The sequence below is a fragment of the Charadrius vociferus genome, unplaced genomic scaffold, assembly GCF_000708025.1.
Source record: "Charadrius vociferus isolate BGI_N301 unplaced genomic scaffold, ASM70802v2 scaffold16, whole genome shotgun sequence".
In the NCBI taxonomy this organism is placed as follows: domain Eukaryota; kingdom Metazoa; phylum Chordata; class Aves; order Charadriiformes; family Charadriidae; genus Charadrius; species Charadrius vociferus.
The window spans coordinates 2,644,859-2,658,296 of NW_009649167.1; the positions used below are offsets into that span (position 1 = coordinate 2,644,859).

At 37.5% G+C, this 13,438-nt stretch overlaps 1 protein-coding gene across 1 annotated transcript in view; it reads right to left on the reverse strand.

Moving 5' to 3' along the window:
- Positions 1-13,438, reverse strand: part of ALG5 (ALG5, dolichyl-phosphate beta-glucosyltransferase) — a gene marked incomplete at its 5' end in the record, with an annotated part of 22,343 nt that overhangs the window by 7,644 nt on the left and 1,261 nt on the right. The window contains 7 exons of the mRNA XM_009888408.1: positions 3,252-3,403; positions 6,596-6,655; positions 7,983-8,096; positions 9,654-9,746; positions 11,000-11,068; positions 11,740-11,786; positions 12,270-12,441. Of these exons, the coding sequence (XP_009886710.1) occupies positions 3,252-3,403; positions 6,596-6,655; positions 7,983-8,096; positions 9,654-9,746; positions 11,000-11,068; positions 11,740-11,786; positions 12,270-12,441 (707 nt within the window). The remainder of the gene's footprint in view (positions 1-3,251; positions 3,404-6,595; positions 6,656-7,982; positions 8,097-9,653; positions 9,747-10,999; positions 11,069-11,739; positions 11,787-12,269; positions 12,442-13,438) is intronic.

Below are 13,438 nucleotides of genomic sequence, written 5' to 3' on the forward strand. Positions count from 1 at the left end.
GCTGGCTCTCAGATGACTTTTATCCTATTAAATGCTGCTTGTTTGTCGAATATTCTCCAAAACTCTCCTCCATTATTACCAGAATATCTGAGCACTGACCATACTGAACTGAACTGAATACTTCTTTCAATACTTAGCAAAGCTGCACTTCACTAGTGGGATTTTAAGATTCAAAACGAATCAAATAACTTCTTCAGATGACAAATAGCCCCGATGCAGTGATGCAGAGGTGGTAATAAACCCAGATTTCAGAGCCTCTTCTCCAATATCAAGATAGTGGTTTCTCTGCAACCCCTTGCTGATGGTCTCAGTATGCATGAGTTGTTCTGTGACCCCGTTAGGGATTCCCCATTGTTCCAGGTCAGCAGAAATAGAACATTGACTACTATTTCTTCTTCTTATGTCTTCATACTCATGATACGTACAGAACCTCCATGGCACAACATCTAACCAGTTTTTATTTTCCTTTTTACACACATGCTATGCAATGGAAAGGTCTCAGGGGCTCGTTTTGTTTCATATAAGAAGTTTGCATTATTGGGCTACTTCAGATTCTTACATGGTTACACACAAAGGAATCCAATGTATGGTTCTATGGGATGTATGTTTGATGTCACTATATAATTTCCAACTGCAACTATCCCAACTGTCTGTACAACACAGTCATTTCCCTTATGACTAACATTTCCTTTAATATACTCACTTTCCCCACATACTTATATCTCCCCATCTCCCAGTTTATTTCCCAATCTTATAAATATTAACTGGGAAAGGGACAGTACTCTGTTTTGTGCACTGACATGTTATCTTCCAGTTACACATGCTAAATGGCTAGCCATGAAGCTGATAAGTAACTTTTGAGTCCTTATTGTAGTTTTTTCTTCAGCAGTGGCAATAATCTGAGTTTCTCTCCTCTACAAGGGTTTCAGTTCCCACAAAATTCGACAAAGCTTTCGATCTTGAGATCTCTACTGTTCCATCAGATTTGGTTTAAATTAGTCAAGTAAGTATGAAAATGAAAGCAGGGAAGCACAGAGACTGCTGAAGGACAGATGAGGATAAAACCAAACAATATATTGCCTGTTTTGGCAGAAAATTAAACCAAATAAACCCCCCCCTATTGTTGTTTTAGGCAAATTTGTGACTTGGAAGTATCTGAAGAGCTGTTTATTGGAAGAATTTGAGTTATTCTTTTCTTGACAAACAAAAACATTCTTCATCACTAACCAGTACATTTCAGATAAATAAAAAAACACTCAGGGGATCAGTTTATGGATTACTGTAAATAAATGAGCAAGAATAGAAGGCTAATTTTATAGCAGCACACATAAGCACAATGAATTAACACACCAAGACATGAAGATCTGATGTGTTCCACACCAGCAATATAATTACTATAACATATTCATTGCCTCTGTTCCTGGATAATGGGATACAGCACAATTATTTTTACTTTTTCATTCCTTTGTTGCTAGAGAATCTACGTGGCAGAAGAAAGCCTGTTAAGATATTTTAATAAAAAAATGAATATTTGCATAATCTATATGACCAATAAGTGCAATTATATTCAAAGTCTTCAGTTTAAAACAGAGTAAGATTCAAGATTGCATTTTTACAGATTAAACTGATTATCCTCATTCATTTCATTCGGTACTCCTTCTTGAAGCACTTAAATTATACAGTGAAGTTAAACAGGGTAAGTCTGAGATGCGCACTTCTGCGCCTCACATATGTGTTTAACCATGTATTTAGAAAATTCCTGTATACGAAATTGACAGAATTTTATAGATCAAGTTTGGTTTTGGAGCAGCACAAATCATACTTCTGGCTCAGTTATAGTTTGCTTTGGGGCAATAAGCAAACCACTCAGCTAAGAAAGTGATTTTCCGAACGCTGCCTGTTCACAATTCCAGATTCAATTCAACAGAAGCTCCACGTTCTGCAACACTACCTTTGCAGCCCCATTCTGGAGGAGCAATATAGATCAACTACCACTGCCAAAGCTCGACCTGAAACTACACGTGCTGGAACTGACTAGGACTGTAGGATTACACACATTTTTGTATGGGAACATTGTTCAGTAATTCTGTTCCCTGTCAGCAAGCAGTAGCACACGAGAGATTTTCTTGGGTGAAGACAATAGTTTGGAAAGATTTGATTATACTTAATTAAGCCATCCTTTTGAGCAACAGTTGTGATGTAGGAAATTTACAGAAATTATGGTATTTGTGTGGAAACAGTGTTTCAGTCCCACAGTGTTTCAGTCATGACTGTATCACTCTCATGAGGGAACTGTTCTATCTAAATTGTAACAAAAGAGAGCTCTAAAGTAATTCAAAGACTATGCATCATTTTCTCCTGTCTTAAATTAATGACATCTATCACTAGTCCTCTCATGAAATACCTGACCAAGAAAGTAAGCAAAGAGTAGGCATTTCCTTTCACTTTGAGCCTTCAGCAATTACAAACATCAGACATGGATTTTAGGTAAAATGTTTTGGTTAAGCAGCACTGAATAGTGAGGCTGTAATGCATAAAAACAGGCTGATAAAAGTTTTGAATAGGATTAATAACTCTTAACTTTCCTTATCATAATAAAAGCTTCTCTCCATTCCTTACTCTGCTTGCATGGCTCCTATCTGTAAAAAGAGAGAGGACTCTCGGAGATAGCGAGTGGATTACAACACCATCAAAAAATGTTTGCTTGGCATTTCTTTTAGAGGTAAAGAGAGAAGAGCTATTGGGATTTTCTTTTTGTTTGCTCCCCTCTCCTAATCAATTACCAGATGCTCTGACAAGGCAAAACCAAAATGTCCTACTTAGCATTACGTAACTCTTTCTATAACACATGCTAAAGTAAATGGATTTGCAAGGAGTCAATTGCTGCCACCCAAAATCTCAGCAATATAGTCTTAAAATCCTTCTGGCAGTTTACATTGGATACCATTTTAAAATCAAAACTTAGTAAGCCCATTTTCCCTATCATCACAAGACGAATAAAATTAAATACCCAACTATTTTCTAAAGTCTATATTAATAATAAAATAGAATTCTTAGGAATTACCAGGATATTTTAGCAAAACAAGAAATCTAAGTTGCCATGCAAGTAGTACTATAATTGGTTAAACTGAACAGATAGGATTTATACACAGACATCACATGCTTCATAGTAGCTACAATACTGAAATTACTTTTTCAAACCCAAGTTCAATTACAAAAAAAACCAACAACAAAAAAAAGAAAGAATTTACCAGCGTTCTATATGAAGAGTTGAGAAAGTCCGCAAGGCAGCTTCTCTGGTTAAAAGTTTAAATCCACACTGCGTGTCCCTGATCTCTTTGACACAGAGAAACCATACAAGGAAGTGGAACCCATACATAAGAAGAGTTCGAAAGTAAGAGCGCTGTGAACAAAAGGCAAGAAGTTAGATGGTTTCATTTAAGCGATGAGTGAAGTGTTTGAACAGAGCTGGCTTACAGGACAATAATCCTGTTTCATGATAGCTTTCAAAGTTTGTAAACTGTTTTTGTTTTGTACTGGAATTAAACCAGAACTTTTCCACTGTCACAGTGAAACAAAATTACAGCTGAAAAGGAAAGACTTGCCAGTCAAGTGCATGGTTAGTACACTGGCCTAGGATATTAGAAGTCCAAGTTCTTTTTTCTGCTTTCCCTAATTCAGAGCAGCTTTTCATTTTGGATAATGCCTTATTAAGTGCAGCAGGAACTCACACCTGGATTTCAATAAATGAGTGGGACAGCTATATATCTTCTGCATGATTCTCTGGGAATTGCCCCAGGAAAAGAAGAGTGAATGAGGAAGTGGATGGCACACCACACGCTCTACTCCACTGGACGTTTACAAGCTATTTTTTCCCTCTGCCTGGTCCTCTTGTTTTCCTAAAAATTGGTTGAACAGGTCCAAGAAATCCAAAAGTTACCAGGACAAACAATGGAGAATAAGCCAGAAGGACTGCATAAAGACTGATACTCCTAAGAATACACACTAAAAACTAAACAGATTCCAGCTTCTACTCTGACACATTTTGTTTTCCACAAAAAGTCTAATATTATTAAAAAAAACTCAAATGGGAGCATCTGTCGTTGTTTGCCACTCACTCCCTTCATTCAAGACTGAATGATCTCCAGAGCTTGCACACAGTTAAGACACTTAAGGGAATGCAATTAGAGAATACACTTTTCTCCAGTATATGATGGACCAAGCGAAAATAAGACTAAAGTAACAGCCGCTGTGCAAGACAGTATTTCATTTTATATTGCCAGCAATATTACACAGTCACCTCTCTTGTTCTTTTGCTTTCACAAATATATTTTATTTACCTGGCAAATGTTTTTCCAGCCTACTCTTTGGTTACACTTTCGTTCCTGACATAATAATCATGCAGATAAGTTTGTTCAGGGAATCCAGAGGCTGGACTCTGGGTTTGCAGAGGTCCCTCCTAGTCTTTTATTCAAGACAGCTCCTAAGCAACTAGAACTCTGATCCACAAATCGCTTCTGAACTCACTGCTAGTCTTAAGCTCAATTTAAGTGATTGTATCTAAGACTGCAAGCCAAATACCATGCAAAATGTTTAGGAGCCAACAATTTAACTGGTAAGCATCTCTGGGTGATAAGAGACTCCTTTAGAGCTAATAATTTCAAACCTCACTTGAAAAATGAAAAGAAACTCAGCTTATTATGGCATAGCCTTTGGCTTAAGGAAATTTAAATTCATAGCTTGTGCCTCTCAGAGAAGTGCTCTAGCCCTAGGTTAATGGTGGATCTGGTGTGGATTCTTTGGCTGTTTTGGTGAAGGTGAACCATGAACCAAGAACACAAGTCCCAAAAGAGAAGCTCTAAGAGGCTGCCTGACTGTCAGCCAGTGAAACTGTGCACTTACGCCACAAAGAGGAGTTCCCAGGTTATGTTCATTGCTCTCAAGACTATTTATGCATGTCATACTATGGATTCATTAAAGTACATTAACAATTCTGGAGACAGAACAGAATTTTTGATGTCTTGAAACTGAATTTAAAGGTGAAATTCTGGTCTTAATGAATCCCATACAGGTGTTTATTACAGCTTCGTTCTACTGTTTTAGATGCCACTAAGCCCAGAGAGAAATCCCAACTTCTCAAAGATTATTCTGCTTTTTTATACCTATTGCACTACACAACAGTCTTTTCCCAATGTGGTAAAGGCAGTCTTTCCTTTCCAGTCTAGGGACAGCTGGGTGATGAAACATGCTATGTATTTCAAACAGAGCAGTACTACCTAACCAGTTGGTGATTCCTTTATCAAAAAGTCAGAAATATGGAGAGAAATAGGAAGCAAAGGATGGAGACATCCTAAAAATTGTACTTTTGCATTAATAGATAAAGTCCTGCTCCAATTTCTCTCCCTCATGTAGCAAGACCTTTAAAGATGAAAAGAAATATGAATGCACTGAAGAAAGTTTATCTATATTCAGTACCTGACAACAGAATGAGGCATCTTTTCTGGGCTCAAATTTATCAGCTACGTAGTATCCCTGTAGTAGCAACATTTCCAGGATACACTGGCTGCACAGCCAACAAATAACTGCAAACGGTATATTCTGTGCTACGAGCATGCAAGTACGATACCAAAGATTAAGCCTAATTTATGATAATGATGAAAGTTTTGGAATTTTTTGTTTGTTTGTTTGTTTTGTGAGGATGCTAATACACATGCAGCAGTATTTACAAGAACTCTTTCCAGTGAACCACTCCAATACTACCTGATAACCCAGAAGAAAAAATTAAAAGATGTACCAGGGGGTGAGTATTACCAGTGTAACTTCTTTTGAACTTTCGTAACTATTTTAGTAGTTGTGTATACATTTTAGAATCATTTCAAGTATTAAACATCAGTATAAACAAAGCTTACTCTTGAGAACATTCAACATGATGAGCACATCCACTGATGCTGAAAAAATTAGTCCAGCAATGTGTCTGTTGCAATACAAGTTCCATGCCTGTGCTTTGTCAACTACCGTCTGCCAAGACATCAGAAAACCAGATGCAAGATATGCATTGTTTATTCCACAAGAGCCACACACAGAACAGTAGTGTGTGTTCAAAACTCTAAAATTTTACTATGAGTAATATAGAAAAATTACAGTTCTTTCCCATGAACTGAGATAGTCTTCAAACAGTTTGCTGCTAATTATCCCTAACTCGTTTTAAACAGGTTTCAATATCTGCAGATCAAGCTCTCGCACTGGAAAGGAATCGGTAACAATGAACTCATCAGTTGCCTTCCACTCCAGCCCCAGTACTGGGTACTAGCTACCAATTCTACCAGGGATCAAAAGCTCTGCTTATAAGATGTTCTCAACTAGGAAAATTAAATCCATAAATTGGAACACTAACTGACATCTGTTCAAAGTGCCTGAAATCTAGAACACATTATTTGCATATGGTGGAGCATATGCTGCACTTCTGACAAGCTTTTCCTATTTTTTAGCTTCCATTCTTTTAGAAATATTGATTATTTAATTGTAAAATCTGTAGAGCAGAATCAAATAGTGGAAGTATTTGAGCATTAGTACACAGCAGGAAATGGAAACAAACCTTTGCTATTGAGTCCTTCTCCAGATGAGCTCTAGAACCACAGGAAATAGCCATCTGGTTCTGCACAGGAATACAAATTAAAGAGTTATTACTTAAACTAACATTTTCTGAATCATGGGAATCTTGTGTTGAGAGCTGTATAACAAAAACCTTCAAAGCAGTATACTTTCTGCTTCCTGTAGCTGCACTTCTTCTACTGCTAGATTCTGAGGCTAAAATCAATCTTTTCTACAATTAACAGATCATTTAAAGTTTATTTATGTAAAGTTTATTATATTTTGCATAGAAATTGCTGCAGTTTATTCAGGTCTGGTTTAGCTTACAGTGTTCCTCTGAGGTACGCGTAAAGTAACTCTGTTAAACAGCACAGATAGGCATTCAGCAGTCCTACGCACTTAATGTTATAATGTATGTTTTCCCGAAATATTGCACTGTGGAAGCAATAACAGAATAAAGTACTTGTTGCACTGATGTACCTTCAAACAAACAAAATGCTGTGGTATCAGCCAAAATTATAATCTCAAATCAAAAGAAGTGATCAAAAAAAAAAAGTTTAAAATGATTCTCATGCTACTACCGCTCACACAAAATCTTTCACATCTGCTATATTTGAGAGTGTGGAACTGATGCTGGAGAACCAACAGCTGCTGCTGCCTTGGTAGCGGAGAGTGTCAGGGAAACACCACCGCCTGGTGGCTCCTGCTCTTGTGGTCCTGCACTCACAGACCAAGAAACTTCACACAGGCGCATCCCTTGCAGCTCCCGCTGGAAGGCCGCACATCCCTTCTGGCGTTTCAGGAAACTAGCTACAAATACCTCACTGTTCTGCATTTCAGCAGAAAATAAACCTCAATTCTTTCAAGTCAAGCACGCAAAAGAGAATGACTATCCAGGGAGGAGCTCTTGTTCCACAGGTTTTTGAATTTGTATTTACAATAAAAGCTCTTGCAAATACTGTCATTAAACTAACAATTCTGAGAAAAGAGAACCTCTATAAAATAAGGTAAAATTAAGATGCATCCTTAAAGGTATACAGGATGACATCAGATAAAAAGAAAATACAAAGCAGTTAACAATGAAAAAATTGTTTTTTAACTGAGTAGGCAACACATGGTGTTTATACAGAGTAGAACAACTTCAAAGGAAGAATGGTAAATAGAACATTATGTACTGCACTGAAATAGGCACAGTGAACGCAAAGGAGGCAAGAACTCAATGGAAGCTACCTCCTGACAGCCCATTCTTGTAGCTTCTAAGCTTACACCTAGGTCTCCAGACTTACACCTCGATTTTCAACTGGACCTCAAAGAACTCAGGTTGAAGAGAATTACAGAAATCAATCTGTATGCATGTGTATGCAACTAAAAACATGAGAATTTATACTCACAGGCCATGGCTGAAGACTTTTTAGACCTTCTTCTACTTTTTCAATGTCTGCAAACTTTGTAGCTCCATCTGCATCGGCCATAAGAATTTTTCTTCCCCGAGAACTAAATACACCCTGCAATCAAAATAGTCAATAAAAATCAACACCTTTGAAATCAGTATTTGTCATAAGCTAGCTGCAAGACACTGCAACATCCTAATGTAGTAATTAGAACAGTGACATCTCAAGATTCAACACAACAGGTGAGTCTTAATGTTCTGGTACTAACAAAAATTTATCAATTTATATTGTATTAACATCTAGTGACTTCACACACTGAGCAGTGTTCCACAGTGACAGACAATGCATGAACACGAAAGGTTAACAAACCCCCTCCAGAGAAGCTTGCAAACTAAAAGCTTTACAAACCAAAATCGTGAGAGAGAAGAAGTTGCTACTGTCAGCTATACAGGGGAGCACAAAGAAGCGGTGATTAGCAGCTGCCACTGCACTGGATAGCTTTTCTTTCTCATTTGAGCTATGGAAAGGAGGACGCAGTACTATTTTTTCCTTACACTGTTTCAAGAGAATTCAAGAGATAATCTTAAATTATTTTTAAGAAATAGTCTTAAGGCACAGTATCACTACAAAACATTTGTGATGCACCAGGTGTCACAGCCTGTTTTGCCATATTCTTGGTCGGAGAATTTTGACAATTTTTGAAGGCGTGCAGAGAGCAAAACAATTAGCAGTGGGTTTGACAAACATAGTGTCATAACCAAGCACGTGTGACTTTGGAAAAACATGTCAAGGAAGTAGTAGTATGCACACTCACTCACTCTACACTCTGCAGTGCAAAACTGTATTACACAAAGAATTATTCTCCTTCTCTTGGAATAACTTAAAAATTATATCCCTCCAATCTTTCTAATTTCATGTTTTCTCCATTTGCTATAGTTATTAGTATATCATACAAAAATTAAATTGACATATTAAAGATAGAGGTTAAAATACAGACACAGACAGTCACTGATACCACTCTTACATAAAAGGTGTAAAAATCTTAGGAAAAAAATGTTCCTTCTGAATGTGCAACAGCTATTTTACTTTTAGAACGTGATGATTTTATCGTAATATCTCTGTGCAAATTAATATTTGAAAGCATAAACTGCTAGTTTTACTATCGAACACGGGTGATAGCAGTGGGCTTCAGTAAACACAAACTTCCCTGGATGAGGGTGTTTGTTCATTAGCCATTTATAAAACCACAACTATGACCTGGAAAGCAATGTTTGCAAATTGAGCTGTATGTTCTCTATGAAAGCTTTACTTTCTGTAAATCCGTAGAGGGTTTTTTTTGTTTGGTTGTTTTTTTGAAAATGCAAGCCTATTTCTAAGTGGAACTAATAGGAACATGAAGTTCAAGTCTAACTTTTTCATTTTTCCTTTTGAATTCTCACATAAAAAACATCTTTGTTATTGGGCTTCCCGGTAAGAAAATACTGTTTCCAAGATCTAAAATACGCTCACTTTGAAAAGAGCTTTTGCCTTAATTTATAGAACCTGTACTCAGTTTTCTGATAATCATTTTGTTAATGTATTGAATTAAAAATGTCAATCAGCACAGCTCTATCTTCTGCATATTTGGGCACAGGTAGTTCAGACAGAGAAGGAGATGAAAGTATCAATTACCATCCTGACTGCTCCTCCTTTCCCTCGATTTTTTACCAAAGAAAGCACTCGCACTTTGTCGCTTCCATATTTCTTGCAGTACTTCATTGCAACCTGATAGACACACAAAAAAACAGCATAAAACAAAACCAGGAATCAACATAGAAGTTTACATTTGCTCACCCTTTTTTTAAAAACATTTAATAGCACAGACAGAGCTATAACCACTTCAGTTGGCATAGATTGCCCATGTTTGCTGGAGTCTGTTTGGAAAAATAAAAACCAGTTCACAGTCAACACATGAAGACTGAAGAAGCTAGTCATGTTCAATAAGAACAGGATACTCCCCCAAGCAATTCTAAACCCCATTCACCCAAGTCAAAAAAGTCAATACTAATGTAATTTATATCATACTACTACAGACCTTTTATACCAACACCAATAGCTAATCAAAGAGAAATAATTTTCTACTACTGCTACCTGGTTCTCACTTGTCTTGCTGGGATCTGTGGTTTTAAACAAAAATTCACAGTGATCTAAAAATCCCATTCACACTGCAGGGATGCATACATTTTGTTCCATGTTGTGGGGAAGAAAAAGTACGAGTTTTCTCCTCTAATTTTTTTCTAAAGGTTGTTTCAAGTCCATGTAAGTCCAGAGGCACATGGCCGTAGTGTGCTCAATTGGAAATGACACGGGAAGGAATGCAAAGCAGTCAAAAAATACATACAAGCAATCCTTAATGGACAAACTTAAGGGAAGTAAATGAAAAAGCAGCTTTCATTTTAGCAGCTGATTCAAACATCTTCCAATCAGTAGTAAAAAAACCCTCAATCTGGCCAGACTTCCTTTCCAGTAACATACGTCAAAGTCAAAGGAGAAGAATGCAGAATTAGTTTGAAAATACTACTACTGGCATGGGGATTTTTAAATGAGCAATGCTGCAAAAGGTATGGGAAAGAGCTATACGATATATCAGTTGTTCTGTCAATCACAGTACAAATCAGCCATTTTAAAAGGCTTTTTAGCTTCCTCAAGTTCATATTCACATCACTATGTACACGTAGAGTATTTCATAAGAAATTTGTTGAAGATTAGGATTTGTAGAATCTCAGCTGCAGGAAAATGGCTGTCACAGCCTCCAATCAAGAATACTAGTATTTGCAAAAGAATCATGTGTGTATGCATGGGTGTATGTGACATCCACAACGCATATGGGACAATGACAGAAAGTATTCACAAACATGAATTCCAATTGTCAACTACTTCAAGTACCAAAACGTAACGGCAAAACATTGTTATATTTCATATACGCAGTACAAAAATCCATACCCCTGATTACCTTGTAAGACACCTCTTTTCCTTACCTTTGTGGTTTGATCTTTGCTACCATCGTCAACCACTATTACTTCATAAGTGAAGGAAGGATCTCGTTTCTTGAAAATAAAACCAGAAATAATGCATTTCATCCAATTTCTTAAGTAGGTAGTAGGTCTTTCAACATCAGCGTTCTTTTCTCCCTAGCAGATTTTAACTCATTCATGTTTACTGACAGGCACCAATATGATGTAGTGAATTTCTTAAGATGGCAATTACAAATAAAGAATTTTGCCGTATTTGATGCCTTATCATAGTTTTCCTCACATACCATCTAGAACTGAAAAATCAAGTCAGTTGTAAACGATGAAAGCTCAGAACAACATCACTGTTAAGAAAACCCAAACAAAACAAAACCCACAAAACCTTCGCAATGGGCTCCTTACCAAGTGAACAAATCTTAATGAAGAAGGGATGCTTAAAAAACTTGTTGGAACAAACCAGGATTTAGTTTAGAAAGTTAAATATATGGTTAATCCGTAATCTCTGTCTTGGAGAGATACCACACATACAAAGATTTTTCATCATATAGTAGTATATTAATTTTTTACTTAATTTGAAAATACCTTCTGGCATTCAATTTAAAAATAACTGATAAAAGACAGAAGCATTACTTCTAGCTGGCTAAGGAATACTGTTTTAACACATACCGAAATAACAAAGTGAATAGATCACTGACTTATTCTGCATAATACAAAGATAATGAATTTTGAATGCAAAATGAAAATACCTGTCTTTTTTCTAGATAATCCAAAGCTTCATCCATCATAAGAGGTACTAGAGAAAAAGTGGAGGAAGTCAGGTTAGTAGATTATAACAGGCAAAGCACCAACATAGTCATATATATGGCCAATTCAAAAGTCAAACCGAAACCAATGAGATCATCCTTTTTTTTCTGCTTATCTGAAGCTGTTGCTATTGTTTATACAGTGGGAAGCCCTCAAATCAACTTTAAAAGTACTTTTCTACTTCTTGCCTTACAGCGTTTACAGGGCCAATGAGCAGCCATGCTGCTGGACTTCATTAAAATAAAGAGGATTCTTACAAGCGCCCCATGCTATTTTTAGCAGCAGAAATCAAGTTACCCAGTGTCTTAATTTTGAAATTCAATGTACTTGGACTGTTTTCTGGAAACTGTGTCCAAAATCAGAGACATAATCCGGCCTGCTAGAATCTACTGCTAACATAAACTGACCTCTGCATTTTTAGAGTAACAACAGATAGATTTTCTTCTTTTTCTCAAAACAAGAAAAATCTTACACCGTTCTTCCTCATTGTATGAAGGCACAACAACAGAGAGTTCCTTTGTAGGGGGATCATGTATACTTGGTACAGATTCTTTCCTGCCTTCAGCATTTACGAAGAATTTCTCTTCTTCATGCCTGTGAAGGGTTGGCATTTTTATGGCAGTTATATAAGCAATCATACAAATCTGTGATGAAAAAGAAAAAGAAATGAGAAAAATCACTGAGCATTCTATTAAAGGTTTACGTAGCTGCGGAATCTGCTACACGGGGCTTCCAAGTATTTTTCAGTAATGAGGTGGGTCAGCGGTGCAGTACTTCATACACTGACCAAATCACACAGGACCAAAACCTTCTCATGCCATTCGATTGCTCCATTCCACCTACTCTGACCACTGTCGGCACCATTGGCTTCTTCCTCTTTTCGACTGCAAAGGACGTAGATGCCTCCAAAGTTGTGGTCCAAGCCCCACTGCCCTCTCCCCAAGCAATCTCTACCACACAAGCTGGTGCTGCCTCTGATTCTGCACAGAGCCACCGAAATCAATGGCACTGCCATACATGCAGTCAGCCATACATGCTTGCAAAACCATGGCCCTGATCGTTTTTGTGCATGGCTAAAATGAATCTATAAAACTGGGGTTTTGGAGTACTTTTACTTGGGAATTATAGAATGGTTTAGGTTGGAAGGGACCTTAAAGATCATCTAGTTCCAACCTCCCTGCCATGGGCAGGGACACCTCCCACTAAAAGTTCCAGTGTCTCACCACCCTCATAGTGAAAAATTTCTTCCTAATATCTATTCTAAATCTATCCTCTTCCAGTTTGAAGCCCCGTCATCCTATCACTACACGCCCTTGTAAAAAGTCCCTCTCCAGCCTTCTTGTAGGCCCCCTTTAGGTACTGGAAGGTTGCTATAAGGTCTCCCCGGAGCCTTCTCTTCTCCAGGCTGAACAACCCCAACTCTCTCAGCCTCGAAAACCATATATTATATATATACACACACATTTGCCACTGCTGACAGGCAGCAGAACCTTCACTTCCCAGCTGCCAAACCTCTCCCACTCACACGGTATTTTGGTCGGTCAGAAACACACAGGACCTCCCACCCCCACTCCTCCTAAGCTTTTGGGGGTACCCCACTCCTTGCGAAAACACATTCCCCACAGAAAAACACCTAAGAGC